The sequence below is a fragment of the Scyliorhinus torazame genome, chromosome 10 (assembly GCF_047496885.1).
Source record: "Scyliorhinus torazame isolate Kashiwa2021f chromosome 10, sScyTor2.1, whole genome shotgun sequence".
Taxonomy (NCBI): domain Eukaryota; kingdom Metazoa; phylum Chordata; class Chondrichthyes; order Carcharhiniformes; family Scyliorhinidae; genus Scyliorhinus; species Scyliorhinus torazame.
This window is the reverse complement of record NC_092716.1, coordinates 30,182,162-30,205,551: the sequence shown is the minus strand read 5'-3', so window position 1 is coordinate 30,205,551 and position 23,390 is coordinate 30,182,162. Positions and strand designations below refer to the sequence as shown.

The following is a 23,390-nucleotide window of genomic DNA, read 5'->3' as shown; positions in this document are numbered from 1 at the left end:
TACGGTCCATCATCTGCCTCAGGCAGATCAGTGCATATTAGAGTGAGACTAGTTACTCACTATATTATGCAGAATTGCCAAACACTGATCTCCCCCCACACCCCCCCATCCCCCATAACGGGCGCGATCCAGATGAAGACATCTCAGGAGGTCCCGTTAGATCTTATGAGGAGTGGTGAGCCAGGTAAATCCTGGAACAGGCTTCTCCCGGCATCTGCCGGCCACGTTGCGCACCGGATCGGCAGGGTCGTGGCGGGTTGATCATGAACTTATTAACGTAAGTGAGTGTGTCAACCATTTTTCACAAGACAAGATACTTCAAGTAGTTCTGAGACATTGCTTTAGAAAGGAATATTGGCCAGGTCGCCAATAGAACTTCCTGCTCTTTCTCCCAGGAAATGCCCTTGAGGTTTTTAACAGCATTTAGAACTGGTGGAATGACCGTAGGGGACTTTGACTTAGTGCCTCATAGAAAGGAAATAATTTCTGACAATGGAAACATTTGTCAGTACTGGGAATTTGAGAATGGATGTGAGCATGCTATCAACATAGCCAAGCCAAAATCAGATAGGCAATCAAGTTTCATTATTCCAGATCTTAAATGAATACTCCTTCAAGAAATAACTTGCGAGATTTTCAGACCATCAGCTGAAATGTTCCATCCAGTGATGCATATAAGATCTCCACCCCGTGAATTTGTTTGCGCATGCAGTTATTTAGAGGGGAAGACTGGCATGCCCAGGAATGTCCGGGCTGTTGCGCGGCCGCTTGGCTGATGGGCAGCATTGGTCAGTTTTGTTTCATCTTCTCTGTAAAGCAGAGTTACAGTTATGCATTGTGTAGAAGTGCTGGGTTCCAACGTCTGGTATCCAAGAACTTAGAACAATAACAGTTTAATGAATACTCTGAGTAGCTCTGACATGTCGCGCGCTCTGGGGAGAACTCCTGCTCTACCAACTTATATAGCTGCACCATCCCTGCATCCACATGACCACCCTGTCTACATCTTTCACGTTTAAGTTGGGACAGTCAGTGGTACTGAGATGTAACAGTGGGCGGGAATAGTCACTGGATACTAACTATTTACAACATACAAATTGAACAGGCTAACAACATGTAACCATATACATTTTCTGATGCATGGACTAGGCTACTGCAGCTGATGCATAGCTCATCACATCTCCTCCAACTCCCCTTTTTTTACAAAAACAAAGTCCCATTATAGATTGGTCCATGACATAGTCCTAGAAACTTGCATTCGGCTAAGTCATATGCCCTGATCCTATGATTGTTCCAGTTGGCTGGAGATGAGTTTGTGTCCTCAGTGTAAATGGCAGCAGGCATCCTTGCAGTGTACACAGTGGCTTCAGCGCTTACTGTTGGCTTCTGGAGGAGCCTCCATTTCCACTGATATTGAGTGCCAAGATTGTAGGCTGGATGCCTGGGGTACCGTGGTGGTTGATGGTGCTTGTTCTGATAACTGCGGTAGGTGATGCTGGTTCCATATGTAATGGGCATCATTTGAGGCTATCACGTAGCTGCTTGGCTGCGGGGCATGGGTGTGCCCCACCACCAATTTGTCGTGGTTGTGTGTCGTCTGCATCTTGACCATGTGACCAGATTTTCAAGGGCAGAATTTGTGAGCATTTCGATCATAGTTTCCGTGTCACTGAGGGCCCTTGATGCAATGGAGAGTAGCCACATCTCAGGAGGTTTGTCCACCATAAGCCACGAGGTCCACCTTGGTGTTAGGATCTGGTGTTGCATATGGGTCTAGTTCCACAGCATTTGCCTGGGCAGTAGGTTGCACTTTGCTCCAGTGTCAATCTTTACTTTTAGTTTTGCGTTGCTGAAGGCAATGTTCAAGGTGGTGAAAATCTCACCCTTCTCTGTGATGGTGTCAACGCTTTCACAGTAGCGTGTTGTTGAAGGCTCTGGTTTGCTTCCTCTGATTGAGCTCCAATTTGTTTACCTTGTTCATGTTCCAAACCCTGGAGGAGTGATCAACTACAATGTGGCTGGTGGGTTAGGAAGAATGTCATGATTTAGAACTGCAGCATTTCGCAAAATGGTTCCATTTTCCACATTCGTTGCAGCGTTTCCCAAACATGCAGTTCTGACCTGTGAGTGATGACAGCCATAATTCAGGTAGAACATGCCCGATACAGTGAAAACCTTATTTTCCTGCCTTAATTCCTTGCTGCTTTTTTCTGACTGCTCATTCAGCTGATAGCTGATTGCAATGTTGGATCCTTTTCATGAAGAAGCTGCTTGTCGACAAGATCACTATGGACCCCACGCACAATGTCATCCCTGATGAGCTCATTGGTAAAGATTTTTTGCTAGGATTTTTAGAGTTGCGATGAAGGACTGAATCGATTCATCAGAGTTTTGATTGATAGTATTAAACCCGTGTCTATCGAGTATGATGTTCTTTACTGGCAAAAAAATGTTCTCAAACTTTTTAAACAATATCTCGGGGTCTTTTTCTCCTGCTCTATTTGGAAAACAAAAGATTTTCAAATTTCCCGACAGGCTCAGGGCCTGACCTGATGAGTTCAGTGAAGTGTATGCCTGAATGTTATTGGTTTTGCCTGATAGGCTGGCATCACAGTAAATACGGCACACTTTTTCAAACCTCTCCAAGTTGTCCTCAATGTTTTCGTCGACCATGAGCGGGTCGATGGGGCAAAGTCCCTGTGCCATTCTGCCAACTCCTGACGCCAATGTAGAAGTGCTGGGTTCCGATGAGTGACAACCAAGAACTTAGAATGGTAATAAGTTATTGAATATTCTGAGCAGCTCCGACATGCTGTGTGTATCTGCCCCTGCTCCAAGGAGAACTCCCATACCACTGACACATGTTCAAAGATATGCAGGTTAGGTGAATTGTCCATGTTGAATTGCCCCTTAGTGTCCATACCGACTCTGTCTGATCCTGCCACTGTTTTCCAAGTGCTCTGCTGTTAAATCTTTTATAATGGATTCTAGACTTTTCCCACCTACCAATCAGGCTGGATGGTATTTAATTCCCTGTTTTCTCTCTACCTCCCTGTTTAAATAGTGTGGCTACATTAGCTACACTCCAATCCGTAGGAATTGTTCCACACTCTTATCGAATTCTTGGAGATGACCACCAATGCATCCACTATTTTTAGGGCCACTTCTGGGATGCAGATTATCAGGCCATGGGAATTTATTGGCCTCAATCCCATCAATTTCCCCCAAACCATATCCCTACTAATACCGATTTCCTTCAGTTCCTCCCTCTCACTAAACCTTGTGTTCTCCAACATTTCTGGTATGTTATTTGTGTTCTCTATTGTGAAGATAAAAAAAAGTATGTATTTAGTTGGTCAGCTATTTTTTTGTTCCCTATTATAAATTCCCCTGTTTCTGACTGTAAGAGACCTACATCTGTCTTCACCAATCTTTTTCTCTTCACATACCAATAGACGTTTTTACAGTCAGTTTTTATGTTCCCTGTAAACCTCCTCTTGTACTCTATTTCCCCCTGCTTATTCAAGCCCTTTGTCCCCCTTTGCTGATTTCTAAACTGCTCTAAATATTCAGGCCTGCTGTTTTTTCTGGCCAATTTGTATGTCTACAAATTTGTATGCCTGCAAACAATGGTACTTCCCAGGAACTTCATAAAACAACGTTTGACACTGAACAACATATATTAGGTCAGATGATCAAAAGTTTGGTCGAAGAGATAGGTTTTAAATAGTATCTTAAAGGATGAAGGCGAGATAGAAAGTCGGAAAATGGAGGGAGGGTATTCAAGAGATTGGGGCCTAAGCAACTGAAATCACAGCCACCTTGGTAAAACAATTATAACTGGGAATGCACAAGAATTAGAGGAGCACAGATATCTCAGAGGGTAATGGGGCTGGAGGAGATCACAGAGACAGGGAGAGACAAGATAATGGAAGGATTTGAAAGCGTGTGAAAACAAGGGGGCATTGAATGAGGGATTACCATTAGAAGAATGTTAAGGTAGTTAGAAGTAACTATTCCATACAGAGTGAAGCATGTGAAACGATGGAGGGAAATGGGCAGAAAATAGATTTAAAGCAGGTAACTCCAATTAAACAATTGGCACTAACACAGATACAATGGGCCTGTCAGTTTCCATTCGTGCAATAGGTTCTGGGATCCTATCAGTATGTATTTCACTTGTTCATAGGTAGCCAGGAAGCAAATCAGGCCACAATCAAACCACCCTAATATGTGGTTGCATTTATTTTCATTGCTTCACTTGTCTTTTTTATTGCTGAGGGACAGGAAATAAGATTTCATTATTTATTGCTTCTCAATGCTCTGCTTTAATCATAACTTAATTGGTAAGTTTGTTCCAGAACTGCCTGTAACTAAGGAAGGGTACTCTTTCCAAGTGTCGGTGCAGAGTCGATAGGCTGAACATCGTCCTTCTGCACTGTAGAGATTATACGATTCTAACTGAATGAATAAATACTTGCAAACATGGAGTTGTTCACACATCCCAAGCATCTCTTTGTTTCAGTCAATAAGAAATCTGGTTATAATATTGCAAGAATTTTTCATGGTTAATAAGCAACTGAAAAATGTTGTGTGTTATCCAAACGTCACTCTGCACCTGAAAAGCAGCGCGCCACGGCGAGCATGGCCAATAAATGCCAGGAGACCCCACTCCCAGGATACACCCAGCTCGCATAAGATCCAACGCAATCTCGCAAGACCTGCAATGTAAATCCTGCCCATTGTGGGCGGGATCACATTTTGGCAAATCTGCATCTTAAAGCGAGACAGTTAGTCTCACTTTAATGTGCAGATCCCTGAGGTACCTGAGGCTTTGGGATTTATCCCCTTCGCCCCTGAGACCTGCTGTTTGGTACTGGCCTCCAAAAACTGGGACCAGACGGAACAACACTCGTGGGGGTCTCCCAAGGGATCGTACCCTGACAGTGCCAGCCTGGCAGTACCAAGGTGCCCAGGTGGCACTGCCAGCTTGCATAGCACTGCCAGGATCCTCAGCATACACAACGGGCTATGTGCACCCTTAGCCGCGTGCTCCCCGCTGAGGCCACTTTTCCAATGTGAGAGGAGTTGTACAGCGGTGTGTGTCTCGGTGCTGCCAGCGCCGGAAAACACGTGGCCAAAAACGCTTGCTATGGGTCTTTGTTCCCAATTAGTTGGATCGGGCCCAATGATGACTGAATCTTTATAAATTCTTGTCTGGGTTCCTATGGTATATTCTAACTAATTGCAGTAACACATAAAATGTTAAGTCTGAAGTATTGTTTTAGTTTAGGTACAGGTAGTACAACAGCGATGGAATACCACAAATGAACTGCATTATAATATCCTCACAAGACCCAAGGGGGCACCTCACTTGATGGGACGCATGGAATACGAGCTCCCTCACTAGTAGACGGAGGCCTGCCCAGCTGGGGCGAGTAAATCCACCTAATAAAAGCCAGTCAGGACTGGGACTGGCGTGATCGGTAGTCCCAGTTGGGACCTTTGAATGGTAAGACACATTGTGGCCTCTACTTTGTGTTGGGTTATTAAATTCTGTTTAACTTACCTTCTCGGGCCTACTGCGCTGTTATCATAGAATGTATAGTGCAGAAGGAGGCCTTTCGGCCCATCAAGTCTGTACCGGCCCTTGGAAGAGCACTCTACTTAAGCCCACACCTCCACCCAACCCCGTAATCCAGTAACCCCACCTAACCTTTTATGTAGACTACGGGGCAATTTATCATGGCCAATCCACCTCACCTGCACATCTTTGGACTGTGAAAGGAAACCGGAGCACCCGGAGGAAACCCATGCAGACTGGGGGAGAAATCCACACAGCCAGTCCCAGAGGCCGGAATTGCCTCCGTCTACTGGCGAGGGAGCTCGTATTCCATGCGTCCCATGTGGAAATCAAGTGAGGTGCCCCCTTGGGTGTTGTGAGGGTATTACAATGCAGTTTATTTGTGGTATTCCATCGCTGTTGTACTACCTGGAGCTGTGAGGCAGCAGTGCTAACCACTGTGCCACCGTGCCGTTATATGCACATACAGGTAAAAGAAGCATCAAGGCTACAAAATAACAAGGCCATCTTCTGCACTAAAGATTGAGTAGATTGTTTAATTATCATGCAGAGTGACAACAGAAGCAAGTTAGAAACATTAGGTCCAATTTGAAACTTACTGCCTTCTTGCTAAGTGTGCTGTCCTATTTTGAATGAGTTAAACATCGAACGAGACTTGCAGCACAGCTATGTACTCATTATAATGATTGACTCCACATGCAGCTTTTCCCTTCATTGCGCAGTCAATTAATTACCACAGTAATCCAATTAAAAATAATTAGCCACATCATGTACATTATTTGCTAACAATTCAAAAAAAAATTAAGACAGCCCCACCACCTGTGTGGGAGGAAAATTGCCAGTAGTGCCAAAACTTAGTTTCAAAGAATTATTAAGATCTAAAAGAAACAGTGTTTTGAAGGAAAAGGTTTTGCCACTTATATAATGTCACACATTTTAATTTAATGAGTGGGTAACTGCAAACATAAATGTTGTCTCAGTTTAATTTGAGACCCAGTTTGTATGAGGATCGTAAACATCTAACACATAATTGTCACATATTATTGCTGACCCCCTGTTGAATTTGGGCTGTGACGTGGAGTCGTGTTAGTTTTTATTTGTACTCTGCTTAAATAAGATTATAGCATTCCATCGCTCGACCAAAGTTGGCAACTGTGAAAAGGCCAAACTATTTTGCAAATTCCGACTTCAGTGTCACATTTTTACCAACCGACATTGATAGCATAGTTCAGATAAAAGAATATTTGAGGATCTGTTAGATTCTGGACTTAAGACAGCTTGATGTACTTATACAAGAATGTGTCGAGGGCTGATCTAGATTTGTGGGCACCAAAAGTAGCGCACAAACTTTCAAACGTCTTCTTTAATTCTGTCTCTGAGATGCCTTTTGAACTGGGACGTTAAAAATGTAAGAGATTGTGGCATTAGCAAAATAAATGTCACTTTTAATGACATCTGCTAGGTTGCTGATGAAGATGGGAAGCAAGCTGGGATCAGCCATCCTTTACGAGAGATGCCTGTGTAGGTGTTGCAACAAAAAAAACAGATGTCTATTTATCATGTCTGCACCCTGTCATAATCTAATTCAGCAGTTCATCAAATGCACTACGGGATTCCAGCTTTGTTATTAGTTTGGGTAATATACCCCAGTGAATTTTTCAGATATATTAATGGCTGCTGCTGGGCAGGACATTGAAAGAATGTCTCCATTTCTGCAGCATGAGACCATGAGACAGTGTGCTCCAAAGAAGAATGAAGGGCAGCGCAGTGGCTAGCATTGCTGCCTCACAGCGCCAGGGACACCGGTTCAATTCCGGCCTCGGGTGACTGTCTGTGCTGAGTCTGCACGTTCTCCCCGTGTCTGTCTGGGTTTCCTCCGGTTGCTCCGGTTTCCTCCCACAATCCAAAAATGTACAGGTTAGGTGGATTGGCCATGCTAAATTGCCCCTTAGTGTCCTGTTACTGGGTTACAGGGATAGGGTGGGGACCTGACCCTAGGTAGGGTGCTCCTTCAGAGGGTGGTGCTGACCTGATGGGCAGAATGTCCTCGTTCTGCACTGTAAGGGTTTTATGAATCTATGATCACCAGGATGATAGTAGTTGCGATTAAGGTGGAACTTAGTTGCTATAATTCCACAGTTGGATGCTGTTTATTTAGCAGTCAGGGCTTAACTGTGATTCCTTTCACATGAATAACAAGTAATTGAGTCTACTCTGAGGGTTCATAACCTTGTTCAACAGAAATGTACACTGGAGAAATTGACTCAGAAGTTAGCACATCCAATTCATGTTCGGTATAACATATAGAATTAACAGAAAGCATTCTAACTGAAATTCAAACCCACATTGGGCAGGCAGAAATGGAAGTGTGCAACGTCCTACCCCATTCCTAATTGGATCGATGGACGAAAGGGGGGGGGGGTAGTCGCGGGGCGCGAACCCACACGCAGCAGTCCAGTCGTTGTCGGCTCCATCCATTGTGGGCTGTTAGAGTCTCAATCACTGCCTCAAAAGGGAAAATCCAGCCCATCTCAATCTTCTTTTTCTTCATTCTTTCATGGGATGTGGGTGTCACTGGCCAGGCCATTATTTATTGGTCTAGAATCGCATGTAGGCCAGACCATGTAAGGATGGCAGATTTGTCCTTCCCAAAAGGACACGAGTAAATCAGACATTTATTTTACAACAATCACTGAAAGCTTCATGATCGTCATTGCTGGAAATATTATACAATATTGTACAATTCCAGATTTTATTAATTGTATATAAAATCCACCAACTACCATGGTGGGATTTGAACCCATGCCCCCGGATCATTAACCTGGGTCTCTGAATTATCAGTCCAGCGATATGCCACCATCTCCCTGACACACCACCCTCTCTCCCGTCTTAACACTCTTATCTTTGTTTTAAAATCCCTCCATGGTCTTGTCTCTCAGTACCCTCCAACAGCCCTCCCAAAATTCAACATGCTTAGGCTCTTTCCTAAACCTCTTTGTTGCTCTGGATCTTTCACCTTAAACCCTACCTCTTTGACCAAACTTTAGTTGACCTTAGCCTAATATCACCCTTAATGTAGTTCAGTACCAAACTCTTTTTGATGACACTCAAGTGCCTTGGGACATTTTACTACACAGCCCATTTCGGCCAGACCTTGTCCAATAATACTGATTATAGATTACATACATTAGATATATAGCCAATTAAATTTGACATTACGTAAAGTGGGTTGGTATCTTACCAGCCCCTAACTTCATGAAGAAGTCACTCATACTAACTGTTAAAGTTATGTCTCCTCCCTGCACCTGGAGACCTTGAGCTGGTGAAGATACATAATGCTCTCTGTCCTGTGGAGCTGTTATCAGTGGCTGGTAAAGTTCTTCCACGTCTGTTTCAATCATTCTTGTCCCCTGACCAACTCTGCTGTCTGTAATTAAATGATGTTGTTTATACCAGTTTGTAACTTAACCCAGCTAATAATTGTTCAGGAATGTGGCTAGTTCATCTAAAAGCCATTTTGTGTCTTTCAGTATTGCTAGCTCAGCTAACAGCCATTTTGTGTCCTTTCGGATATTAGTAATTCTTAGGTTATAAAATCACAAGCATTGTTTATACACTATATATTCCTACAAACTGCCTCTTATACAGGCATCTAAGCCAATGGGTACCTTTTGTCTAAAAACCTCCTTTCTAAATCTGACTTCAACAGGGATGACAGGTCCTCCGGTTGGGGTCCGATGGTTCCTCACCTCAGCGGCGTCCGCAAACCTCTGCTTGGGTGACCGATTTGCATGGGGAGTTGGAGAATGGATAATCCCTTGGAGGGAGTGGGGGGATGTTGATGTCTACTCACTCGTGTTGCCCGGTGTAGGTCATTGACCATCTTATGGCACTGGAGGCCAGTCCTCCTGGTCACACTCCCCAAGCTCACAGCTGCTGCCACCTCATTTCAGGCAGCACTGGCGGCCTCTCCTGGACCCTCGGGGGAACAGGACACCCCTCCTGGCCTCCACGACGTTTTGCAGCCTCCCCAGGTCAGCGTGCCCGAATGTTGGGGGTGGTCTCCTCGCCACCATTATTATGAGCTAACTGGGGTTGGCTGAGCACTGGCAACTTAAGCGCTGTGCGATCTTGTTAGCGGGGGCTGGCGAGCGTGGTCCCGGCGAATCAGCTGGCGAGCCTTCATTTGCAACGAGAAGCCCGTGGGGCCTCGTTAAGTGGACCAATTAACGTTGAATTGCGTTGCCAGCCTTGCTGGGCTGAGAGCCGGGAAGCTCGCGAAAATTCCTGCTCGCTACCACACTTAGAAATTTTTCTGGAGAATCGTGCCCAAAGTTTGAGCCAGTTTAACAGTGCAATGATCCAAACTGTCCTCAATCACATTGCAAGCTGGTAGCTGGTTGCTGACAAGAATAAATATAGCACATCAATATCATAGTAACAGAACAAATATTGATATAGCTGCTCTGGCTGTGATGGCTAATGTAAAGAGAGGAGTCATGACTGTGTCAAACTGCAGCACTGGAAATCATTTTTTGGAGTCAGAGAAGCTAGGTTCTGAATTATGTTCTAAATATTCCCTGATTTGTCATTCCACTGTTGCATCACAGTTCAGGATGAGTATTTCCACATAAACGTGTTCATGTGCTCATTACTACATAGTGGAATTTCAACATGATAGAATCATAGAATTTACAGTGCAGAAGGAGGCCGTTCACCCCATCGAGACTGCACCAGCCCTTGGACAGGACACTAAGCCCACACCTCACCCTATCTCCGTAACCCAGTAAACTCACCTACACTGTGCTATTAGTTACTTTAAATGGGTTAAATTTCAGAGAAGGATAATTTCTAACCCACCTAACCGTTTTGGACACAAATGACAATTCATCATGGCCAATCCACCTACCCTGCACATCTTTGGACAGTGGGAGGAAACCGGAGCACCCGGAGGAAACCCATGCAGACAAAGTGACCCAAGCCGGGAATCGAACCCGGGACCCTGGAGCCGTGAAGCAACAGTGCTAACCACTGTGCTATTAGTTACTTTAAATGGGTTAAATTTCAGAGAAGGAAATTTCAGCTGAATGTGCGGAGCATTAATTTGCTCGTGCATCACAGTGTGACGTTAAATATTGCTGATTCTCTTATTACTTTTGGCATGTTAATACTGTCCAGCAGCAATGTTAGATCTGACCAAATCAAATTAATATGCTCAAGACTTGATGTAGAATAGTAACAGTCTATTTGCATAGTGATTTGATCAATAAATTATTGCACTGAGATGATTGGAGAGTAATGTAATCTTAGATGACCAAGGAAGTTATGTGAGACTGTGATCTTGTATATTAACCTTATTCTCAATTACAGTAAATGTAAATGGATGTGCAGATAGTTTTAAAAAATTATATTTCATGTCAATCTCAAATAATCTGATGAACTCCAATGCAAATATTTCCTTACACAATAAAATCTAATTACTGTACTTTCTGTGTTATGTGTCCAGAATCTAGGCTGCACTATTATTCCATGAACTGTATGCGAGAATGAATAGAGTAATCGTACATTAACCTATCAACTTCTCATATCCTGCCTTATTTAATATCTATTGCTGCTGATAGCTTTGCTATGCTTTCTTGCCTTTCCATAAATGTAATTATAATGCAAATTTTAGATTAAATTAATGCCCTTAAATGTGTGAAATCAAAGATGGCAAATTATACAGAGTGAACTTTAGAATGTGTATGATTTCAGAGGGTATTCATACAGAAACTTCTATTTAAGGCTCAGTACTTTCAAATATTCCACGTGTTTTTGTTTGTCTATAAAGGAAAATGTGGAGAGCTTTAGCAGAAGGACCATTGAGTTAAAAACACAGTTCAATGTTCTTATGGTAGAGCAATTTAAACCCAAAGGACAGGAATGCAAGGTAACTTGCACTATTTTGAAATTAGTAGTCATTCTGAAGCAGATGGAAGACTGAAGGAAAAGCTGAGAACAAACATGCATTTTACTGATTCTTATGTGCATTTTCTTATGTGCATAGTTCTATTTGCTGCAACTGTTTTATTCTGAATATCTGATGATATTACAATTACTTTGTAAGCGTGATGATGGAATTGGCATTCTGGAGGTATACTGTATCAGTCTGCACATATATGGAAATAGGACAATGAAATCAGAATTGTACAAAATATTTTATTCAAGTTGTATTAACTGACTACTCCAAATATTGGAAATTACCTGAGAAATATATTCTTAATTTGAACTAAATTAAGGGTCTATTAATATCATGTCTGTGCTGTTAAGGACGCATTGAGGTCAATTTTCAACAGAACTCTTGGTATCCTAACTCAGAGCTTTACCTTAGTGGCCTGACATTGAAGCTTATTACCACTTAGTGCATTAAACTGACCCTGAATAACCTTGCCACACAGACCGCTGTCACTGCAGTCTCTCTGGACATGATAAACCGAACATACTGGGATGATTGACATTTTTCTTTTATAAAACCTAATCCCAAAATGTTCGTACTTTGCTGTACCTTCAAGGTTGAATCCAGCACCTTCAGGGCACGCAGAAATTACTTTCCAAAATAGAGAAGTTAATCTATCTAATATTATTATGTGGTGAAAAGGGGCAATCGAGTGAGAAATAAGTAATCTTGCCAAAACCAGTATCTGTGTCCAGGGAACTGTTCAAAATATTTCAAGATTATTTCCTTTCTGAAAATTGAAAAGTGAATGTTCCTGCCTGGTGCTGATCGGATTTGGATAACACTGGCCGGAATTCTCCGCTCGGCGGGATTCAATTTTCCCGTTGACAGCGCAACCCTCTGCCAACGGATTTTGCGGCCTCGTGGGGTGGTTCCAATGGGAAATCCCATTGACAAGCGGCGGGAAGATAGAATCCCACCGCTAGTCAACGGTGCGCGGCCGAGAAACACGTGGCTGGGGAACTGGAAAATCTCGCCCACTGTATGTTTATCTTTTATTTTTAAAATAATAGACTCTTCTGTAAAAGATAAATATTTCTAAGTAAGTGGATATTGAACATTTTGTTTAAAAAATTCTTTATGTAGTGCTCCTTTAAAATGTTCGGGACACAAAAATTTCGACAGATGCCAGCCAATCTGGCATTGGGGCAGTGCTCCTGCAACGCGATGAGGCCTCATCATGGGCCCCCGTTGCATATGCATAACGCGCCATGACCCCTACGGAACAGCGCTACGCGCAGATAGAAAAGGAGCGCCTGGGCCTGTTGACCGGTGTCGTCAAGTTTCATGATTATTTGTACGGCCTTCCCCAATTCACCAGCGAGACCGACCATCGCCCGCTGGTCAATATAATACAAAAAGACCTGAACGACATGATACCTCGCCGCCAGCGCATTCTGCTCAAACTCCGACGATACGACTTTCAGCTCGTATATACCCCAGGAAAAGACCTGATCATAGCCGACGCTCTGTCCAGGGCAGTCAACACCCCGTGTGACCCAGCGGGATTCGTCTGCCAGGTTGACGCCCATGTGGCCTTCGTGGCCTCCAATCTGCCAGCCATGGATGAACGCCTCGTCCAAATTCGCCGCGAGACTGCAGCTGACCCCCTGCTACAGCGTGTCATGCGCCACCTGACGGACGGGTGGCTCAAGGGCCAATGCCCGCAGTTCTACAATGTGAGAGACGATCTGGCGGTAGTCGATGGTGTCCTCCTGAAGCTGGACCGCATCGTCATCCCGCACAGCATGCGCCAGCTCGTCTTGGAACAGCTACACAAGGGCCACCTTGGCGTGGAAAAGTGCCGCCGACGGGCCCGAGAGGCAGTGTACTGGCCCGGCATCAATGAGGACATCGTCAACACAGTGCTCAACTGCCCCACCTGTCAGAGTTTCCAGCCGGCCCAACCACGTGAGACCATACAGCCCCATGAGTTGGTCACGTCCCCTTGGTCCAAGGTCGGCATTGACCTGTTCCACGCGCTCGGCAGGGACTGTGTTCTGATTGTAGACTATTTTTCCACCTACCCTGAGGTGGTACGCTTGCATGACATCACATTGTCTGCGGTCATCCGTGCCTGTAAGGACACCTTTGCTCGTCATGGCATCCCACTCACTGTGATGTCGGACAATGGCCCTGCTTCGCAAGCCAGGAATGGTCCAACTTTGCCAGAAGGTACAACTTTGTGCATGTGACATCCAGTCCCTTGTACCCCCAATCTGATGGCAAAGCAGAGAAGGATATCCGCATAGTCAAACGGCTCCTCTGCAAGGCTGCCGACGTGGGATCCGACTTCTACCTCGCCCTGCTGGCCTATCGTTCGGCCCCACTGACCACGGGCCTGTCACCAGCCCAGCTGCTCATGGGTCACACCCTGAGAACGACGGTGCTGTCCATTCACGTCCCAGGCCTCAACCACGTTCCGGTCCTTCAACGAATGCAATTGTCTTGTGCACAACACAAGACGGCTCATGACGCTCGGGCAGCTGATCTCTCTGCTCTGGCTCCAGATGACAACGTCTGCATCTATCTTCTGGATGGTGGCTGGTCTGCAACCGCTGTGGTTCTTCGGCAGGTGGCTCTCCGCTCGTTCCTGGTTCGTCTACCGGATGGTTCCATTCGCCGCCGCAATCAGCGTGCCCTTCGTCTCGTTCTGCACTCGCTATGTGATCCTCTGCCAGTGCCACGCCCTCCTGCTGTCCCTGACCTGGACTATGCAGAGATTCCAGATATTCTGCATCCTCCTCACTCTGACGCAGTCCAGCCCGCTCCTCAGCTGGTGGCTCCTGACCCATCCTTGAGGCGGTCAACCAGAATTCGTCGCCCACCTCAGAGACTTAATTTGTGAACTTTGCACTAATGGACTCTCTGGTTCTATTCTTCTGTTTAATCGTTCAAGTGGTTTGTATATAATGTTCATCTCGTTGTTGGTGTGACACACTGTTTTTCTGCACCAGGCACCTTCCCATGTAAATAGCTTATGTACATAGTCCTGTAAATAATTCGCGCACACATCATCAGGAACATTCACCACGGACTATTTATTGTCACGCAGGCACATTTTTTTTATATAAAAGGGGGGATGTCATAATATACACCAGTATATCATGGTGCAGACACAGAGTGGAACCAATCAACATACAAACACCGCAGCCAATCACCAGCGAGAGCACACGCACTATAAAGACAGGGGACATCAGAGTTCCCGCTCTTGGGAGTAGCAACCAGCAAGGAGCACAGAGCTCGCAGCCTGCAACACAGACATTCTCCGTGTGCTGAGTGCATCAACTGGCTAGGACTAGGCAAAGGTCTTTAGTTAAAGCTGGTATCGTATTTACCCACAGTTCAAGTATGTTTAAATAGTTAACCTTGTAATAAAATAGAGTTGCACCACTTCAAGTGTTGGTGATCTGTTTGTGATCCAGAACACCCAACACATCACACCGGGTGCTTCGGTTTCCTCCCACAGTCCAAAGACATGCAGGTTAGTTGGATTGGCCATGCTTAAATTGTCCTTTGTGTCCAAAAAGGTTACGTGGGGTTACTGGGTTACAGGGATAGGGTGGAAGTGTGTACTTGGGTCGGGTGCTCTTTCCAAGGGCTGGTGCAGACCCGATGGGCCGAATGGCCACCTTCTGCACTGTAAATTCTACGATTCTAAACCCTGAGAAAGGAAAGAGAATGTAAAGGGACTGACTGGACCCAACAGCAACTTAAAGCAAAAAAGACCACATAAACTGAATAACGGCACCCGATGATATGCTACAAATTTCAATGATTCTTTAATCAGAGAATCCTATTCATAAACATGCAAACACCTTTTCTATTGCAGTATAACTTGAAAATCCTTGTGCTCTTTCCCTCAGGTGTTCCTGTTGCCACTGGCACCGGTACCTTGATCATCACTATGCTGGACGTGAATGACAACCCGCCCTCAGTTTTTCCAACTACAGCAAAGTTTTGTGAGGATTCGAAAGATCTCAATGTCGCTATCTTGGGGGCAACAGACAAAGATCTCCACCCTAATGCAGATCCATTCAAATTTCAGTTGGGAAAGCAGCCTGGAATTGAAAAAACCTGGAAGGTCACCCAAGTGAACAGTAAGGGACTTTTGTTTTGATTTCTGAACAGGTGGTCGAGGAATCTCTCAGTATGGTGTGTGTTGTGTTTTTGGTAATGATATAAAGGCACTAATCACTCATAAGCGATTGTGTATATAGGTTGTGGGCACCGTTATTTGCACATGGCGCATGGCACACACAGCAGTGCTGTGTGTGTGTGCTATGCTCAAAGCAAATGTGAAACTAAGACAACGCTTTCCTTCCAGTGTTTTTATTCCTGAAAGGCATATTACAACAGCGCGATGTTCCAATCCTCTGTCAATGTGCAGTACCGAGGAAAAGGATTGAGATTGCTGCTTGCAGTGCTTGACACACTTTCCTATTTTGTAGAGAGTTTCATGTACTGCCAGAGGCCAGGCAGCTCACCACAAAGATGGAAGAAATCAATAGCCTCATGACCCCAACCACTCTCTTATCGACTTGACCAAGCACTGCTGACCTGTATTTTGTAGGCCAAGCAATAGACCGTGGCCTCATTGTGGGAAAACATGAAAGCCTGCCTTGTGCGCCATTAGATGTAGGAAGAGGAAAATTAGCAACAATACTTCTTGGCACTTACAGATGAGCTAACCTAGCATAGAAATAGAGAAATTGCTGTTAAGCTACACATGTTACTTCATAAAACATCCATCACCATTATAGTGATGACAATGGACACTTGTTTTTCCTCCTTAGGCAGAAGAGATTTTCCCTAACTGTGTTTGAGGCAGTATTTTTTCAAGGGATGTCACATGGTAATGGGGAATAGAGAGCAATTTATTCTGCCCAGTATAGACAGCATGAAGTGTACTATTACCTGGGCCATTTGTCATGGGCACTGTGCCAGTTCACTGCTCCCTTGATATTTTTTGACAAATTCAGTAAAGCATCCAGTTGTGGAATTCTAAGGATAAATTTGTGGTATTAAGGCTGCAGATGGGTCCAGGTCAGGTGGGGAATTTAAAAACATAGGCCTCGAGCCTAACCTGTGTCCATTGGTGGCTTTTACAGAGGGAGGATGGGCAAGAATTCTGCTCCCAGGAGTCAGGGCAGTCGCTGAAAGCTTTTAAGAAGACTGCTCCTACATTTTAACAGGTTTTCTATTTTTGTCTTATGTTGGCTGGGTTTCGAGGCCCAGGAAACATGATAGATAAAAGGAGACAAGATGGCTGGATCCTCTATTACACTGTCTGTGGACCTGGAAGAGAAGGAATGTTTCTTTTCTGACCAGCCAACCTGCCTTGCAAATCTATGTTGCCCCCGACCAAAAGGCGATCTTTTCACTATCTCCAAAAAAAATCAAACAATATGAGCATCCTTCCAATCCAAAGAAATGGTACCTGTCCCTAACAAGCTGTTTAAAATGTAGGCAAAGAGTTTATTTTAAGGACCCTTGATATTATGTTGCAGGTGCCGGGGTTTAGATATTTCAGTAAGCTCAGGGAAGGTGGTAAAAGAGGGGGAGGGGTGGCATTGTTAGTCAAGGACAGTATTACGATGGCAGAAATGACGTTTGATGAGGACTCGTCTACTGAGGTAGTATGGGCTGAGGTTAGAAACAGGAAAGGAGAGGTCATCCTGTTAGGGGTTTTCTATAGGCCTCCGAAAAGTTCCAGAGATGTAGAGGAAAGGTTAGGTGGATTAGCCATGATAAATTGCCCTTAGTGTCCAAAATTGCCCTTAGTGTTGGGTGGGGTTGCTGGGTTGTGGGGATAGGGTGGAGGTGTTGACCTTGGGTAGGGTGCTCTTTCCACGAGCCGGTGCAGACTCGATGGGCCGAATGGCCTCCTTCTGCTCTGTTAAAAAAAAAAAAAAAAAATTCTATGATTGCAAAGATGCTTCTGGATTGGAGCGAAAGCAACAGGGTAGTTGTTATGGGGGACTTTAACTTTCCAAATATTGATTGGAAACGCTATAGTTCGAGTACTTTAGGTGGGTCCATTTTTGTCCAATGTGTGCAGGAGGGTTTCCTGACACAGTATGTAGATAGGCCAACGAGGCGAGGCCATTTTGGATTTGGTACTGGGGATTGAACCAGGACAGGTGTTAGATTTGGAGGTAGGTGAGCACTTTGGTGATAGTGACCACAATTCGATTACGTTTACTTTAGTGATGGAAAGGGATAGGTATATACCGCAGGGCAAGAGTTATATCGGGGGGAAAGGCAATTATGATGCGATGAGGCAAGACTTAGGATGCATCGGATGGAGAGGAAAACTGCAGGGGATGGGCACAATGGAAATGTGGAGCTTGTTCAAGGAACAGCTACTGCGTGTCCTTGATAAGTATGTACCTGTCAGGCAGGGAGGAAGTGGTCGAGCAAGGGAACCATGGTTTACTAAAGCAGTCGAAACACTTGTCAAGAGGAAGAAGGAGGCTTATGTAAAGATGAGACATGAAGGTTCAGTTAGGGCGCTCGAGAGTTACAAGTTAGCTAGGAAGGACCTAAAGAGAGAGCTAAGAAGAGCCAGGAGGGGACATGAGAAGTCTTTGGCAGGTAGGATCAAGGATAACCCTAAAGCTTTCTATAGATATGTCAGGAATAAAAGAATGACTAGGGTAAGAGTAGGGCCTGTCACGAATCATGGGATTCAGGGTGAGTTAGCAGTTTGGATCAGAAATTGGCTAGCTGGAAGAAGACGAAGGGTGGTGGTTGATGGGAAATGTTCAGACTGGAGTCCAGTTACTAGTGGTGTACCAGAAGGATCTGTTTTGGGGCCACTGCTGTTTATCATTTTTATAAATGACCTGGAGGAGGGCGTAGAAGGATGGGTGAGTAAATTTGCAGATGACACTGGATGTTACAAGTTACAGAGGGACATAGATAAGCTGCAGCGCTGGACTGAGAGGCGGCAAATGGAGTTTAATGCAGAAAAGTGTGAGATGATTCATTTTGGAAGGAATAACAGGAAGACAGAGTACTGGGCTAATGGTAAGATTCTTGGCAGTGTGGATGAGCAGAGAGATCTCGGTGTCCATGTACATAGATCCCTGAAAGTTGCCACCCAGGTTGAGAGGGTTGTTAAGAAGGCGTACAGTGTGTTAGCTTTTATTGGTAGAGGGATTGAGTTTCGGAGCCATGAGGTCATGTTGCAGCTGTACAAAACTCTGGTGCGGCCGCATTTGGAGTATTGCGTGCAATTCTGGTCGCCGCATTTTAGGAAGGATGTGGAAGCATTGGAAAGGGTGCAGAGGAGATTTACCAGAATGTTGTCTGGTATGGAGGGAAGATCTTATGAGGGAAGGCTGAGGGACTTGAGGCTGTTTTCGTTGAGAGAAGGTTAAGAGGTGACTTAATTGAGACATACAAGATGATCAGAGGATTGAATAGGGTGGACAGTGAGAGCCTTCTTCCTCGGATGGTGATGTCTAGCACGAGGGGACATAGCTTTAAATTGAGGGGAGATAGATATAGGACAGATGTCAGAGGTAGGTTCTTTACTCCGAGAGTAGTAAGTGTGTGGAATGCCCTGCCTGCAACAGTAGTGGACTCGCCATCTCTAAGGGCATTCAAATGGTCATTGGATAGACATATGGACGATAAGGGAATAGTGTAGATGGGCTTTAGAGTGGTTTCACAGGTCGGTGCAACATCGAGGGCCGAAGGGCCTGTACTGCGCTGTAATGTTCTATGTTCTATTAGCAGCCTCATCTATTTTGAGAATTCTTATTCTACCTTAAATGATACCTTTGTCTATTTTACTGTTTTCTTTTTTGTTGTCAATGGTATAATCTATGATTGATAGTTTAGCATCATCTTCAAAAGTAAAGACTCATCTGAAGTCGTCATGTAATATCTCAAACCTTGAGAATCTTTCACTTTTAACACCCAGTATCAAGCTTTGAGGAGTTCCAGGATAAGTATATTGCCCAAATTCTCTTCTCGCCCAATGTTCTCAGTGATACCGGTTGACATGGCCTCTGCCTCAGCTGGCCCCTTGATGCTGAGAGCCATCGCTTCCATATGGACCATCTTGTCCCCAAATGTTTCTGTACTGCCCCTTCTACTGTGTGTTAATTTATCCTGCAGGAGAGAGGGACAAGTTTCAGTGATTGTGTAGTGATGTGTTTGGGTGATATTTCTCCCAAAGCCGAATAGCCGGAGATGTTTGGAAGCAGAAAGAAGTGGGCATAAGGGTTGCAGGATTGCTCAGTGCACTGAAGTTTCTGGGTGATGAGTGTACGTCGGGAGTGTCAGGGAGTGCTGCTGGGTAAATGTGTGGGTGCGGTGGAGTTACCGTGTATTAGGTATAAGTCAGGAGAGCCAGGGAGTGCTGCTGGTTAAGTGTGTGGTACAGTGAAGTTTCTGGGTTTTGGATATAAGCCGGGAGTGCCAGGGAGTGCTGCTGGGTAATTGTGTGGGTACAGTGAAGTTTCTGGCTGTAAGTCGGGGGTGCCAGGGAATGCTGCTGGTGAAGTGTGTGGGTACAGTGAAGTTTCTGGGTTTTGGATATAAGCCGGGAGTGCCAGGGAGTGCTGCTGGGTAATTGTGTGGGTACAGTGAAGTTTCTGGCTGTAAGTCGGGGGTGCCAGGGAGTGCTGCTGGTGAAGTGTGTGGGTACAGTGAAGTTTCTGGGTTTTGGGTATAAGCCGGGAGTGTCAGGGAGTGCTGTTGGGTAAGTGTGTGGGTGCGATGGAGTTTCCGGGTATTAGGTGTAAGTCAGGAGTGCCAGGGAGTGCCGCTGGGTAAGTGTGTGGGTGCAGTGAAGTTTCTGGCCATTGGGTTAGTAAATGTAAGGTAACGTCAAGTCGCCATAGTCCCAGATGACCATAGGCTGTTCTCCCCTTTGAGGGGGAGAGCTGACTGGTGGTGGTTTAACCTGAGGGTCACCACACCTCAGGCAAGGGGTAAGGTTCATGAATAACTTCAGCCAGCATAGGAATTGAACCCACACTGTTGGCCTTATTCTACATCACAAACCAGCTGGCGAACCCACAGTGTCTGGGAGTGCTGCTAGTTAAGTGTGCGGATTCAGTGAAGTTTCTGGCTGTTGGGTGTAAATCGGGAGTGCCAGGGAATGCTGCTGGTTGAGTGATGGAGTGACAATAGGGCTAAATGGGGCTGGTTTAGCACAGGGCTAAATAGCTGGCTTTTAAAGCAGACCAAGGCAGGCCAGCAGCGCGGGTTCAATTCCCGTACCAGCCTCCCCGAACAGGCGCCGGAATGTGGCGACTAGGGGCTTTTCACAGTAACTTCATTTGAAGCCTACTTGTGACAATAAGCGATTTACATTTCATTTCATTTCATTTTCATTTCATTTTTTCATTTCATTCAAAATGCACAATTGCCTCTGTCACCTGTTAAGGATCGCCAGCTGTGGGCAACAGGGTGGCACAGTGGTTAGCACTGCTGTCTCACGGCGCTGAGGACGCTGGTTCAATCCAAGCTCTGGGTCACTGTCCGTGTGGAGTTTGCACATTCTCCACGTGTCTGCGTGGGTCTCACCCCCACAACCCAAAGATGTGCAGGGTAGTAGATTGGCCATGTTAAATTGCTTCTTAATTGGAAAAAAACATCTCCCAGCTATAAAGTGCTCCATGCACTGACATTAATAGGTCTCACCTTGATGGTCAAAGGAAATTACAGTTATATATTGGGAACAAAGTTCACTTTTTCTTTTGTTCTTTTAGGCACCCATGCTCAACTCAGACTCCTGCATACGCTGAAAAGAGCAAACTACATTTTGCCAATTGTGGTGACAGATGGAGGAAAGCCCCCACTGACCAACAGTACAGATGTTCTAGTGCAAATCTGCTCCTGCAAGAAGAACAAAATGGACTGCAGTACAGCCAACTCTCTCCACATCAGCATCACGCTCCTCCTGGCCTCTATCATCACATTGTTCTGTGAGTTTTCCTCTAGTTTTGTTTTCATGGTGATTTCTATTAAATTAAACCATTTCATTTTGATTGCATTTACTGAGGTTGCAGCTTGGATTTGTTATCAGTCAGTGCTATACTTTAATCATTTATAATGTAATGACAGGCTAAAAATTTTGGAGGCGTTCCCTGCAGCTCAATTACCAAGTTGAAACCTGAGTTCAATAGAATTTTGTTCAAGGCGGGAGGTTGGAGTTAGGATACAGTCCAGCCGCCAATACACTGAATGGTTAAACAGGCTCAAAGAAGCTGATTTGTCTCCTCCTGTTTATTATCATAGAATCCCCACAGTGCAGAAGGAGCCATTCGACCCATCAAGTTTGCACTGACCCTTCGAAAGGGCATTCTACCCATGTCCACTTCCCCACCCACCTCAACCAACCCCTGTAACCCCATAACCTAACCTGTAGATCCCTGGACACTAAGGGGCATGGTTAATCCACCTAACGCGTACATCTTTGGACTGTGGGCTGGAACCGGAACAGCCGGAGGTAACCCACGCAGACACGGAACGAATGTGCAAAAGCTGCACTGATAGTCACTGAAGGCAGGAATTGAACCCGGGTCCCCGGCGCTGTGAGGCAGCAGTGCTAACCACAGTGCCACTGTGCTGTCCCTTGTTCCTCATTTTAGTATGTGTGGGTGGCACTGTAGCACAGTGGTTAGCACTGTTGCTTCACAGCTCCAGGGTCCCAGGTTCAATTCCCAGCTTGGATCACTGTCTCTGCAGAGTCTGAACGTTCTACCCGTGTCTGTGTGGGTTTCCTCCGGGTGCTCCGGTTTCCTCCCACAGTCCATCGATGTGCAGGTTAGGTGGATTGTCCATGCTAAAATGCCCTTGGTATCCAAAAAAGGTTAGGTGAGGCTACAGGGATAGGGTGGAGGTGTGGGCTTAAGTAGTGTGCTCTTTCCAAGGGCCGGTGCAGACTCAATGGGCCAAATGGCCTCCTTCTGCACTGTAAATTCTATGATTCAATGATGTGGAATTGTGGAATTGAATGAATCAGGCATATGTAAGTTTAAAGCATACAACAAGGCGTATATATCTATGAATTTTTAATTTGCCAATCAAATCTCCACAAAGACAGAGCATATTAGATTTCAAATTACTGCTGGCGATATAGAATTTACCTTTTTGGTCCTCTCTCTGGTGGAGGCGGCAACATATTTATTTTACACAAGCGAAAGCCTCTGTTTAAAAATTGACCAGTGAAATATAAGATGGACAAAATTAAATGTTCATCTGCTTATATTCCAATCGGCGGCCCTCGGTTCAGGCTGTATTATATGCCCACTATGCCTACATGTCTAATTCCATTGGAAATCAGAGAGAACTATGCTTGCTTAAATTTTTAAGGAATAACCTTTCCTCTTATCTTGATCTTTATGGGAGTCTTTCTCTAGTTTTCTGTTTTTGAGTTTCAAAGAAAAAACATCGTCAATACACAGAGGCTTTGTTGAATTCAACATTCTATCGAGTCCAAATTTGCAGGGTTTCATGATTTGCTTAATATGCAATGTTCAGATGTTCAGTTGCAAAATGAGATATATTTTCTGCTTGGAAGCAATTATAGTTAATAAGAAACAACATTTTATATCCGTTAATATTGCGAAAATCCGTGCCTGCATCTCCCTTGAGAGTTCTGCAATGGGAGGTCGCTGACACAATAATGTATTTGTATGCTGGTTAGTCTGCAATACTGTATTGAGCTTGTAATATTGCTGACAACCACATGATACCAATGACTCTCAAATCCCCACAAGGAAACATGATAGACATTTCTAAAATAAAATAATTTGTGGTCAACATCAGGCATTGCGTGTCCGCCCA

General features: G+C 44.9%; 1 protein-coding gene across 1 annotated transcript in view; it reads left to right on the top strand.

Moving 5' to 3' along the window:
- Positions 1 to 23,390, top strand: part of cdh13 (cadherin 13, H-cadherin (heart)) — a 164,800-nt gene that overhangs the window by 115,342 nt on the left and 26,068 nt on the right. Inside the window, exons 7-8 of the mRNA XM_072466783.1 lie at positions 15,446 to 15,679; positions 21,311 to 21,526. Of these exons, the coding sequence (XP_072322884.1) occupies positions 15,446 to 15,679; positions 21,311 to 21,526 (450 nt within the window). The remainder of the gene's footprint in view (positions 1 to 15,445; positions 15,680 to 21,310; positions 21,527 to 23,390) is intronic.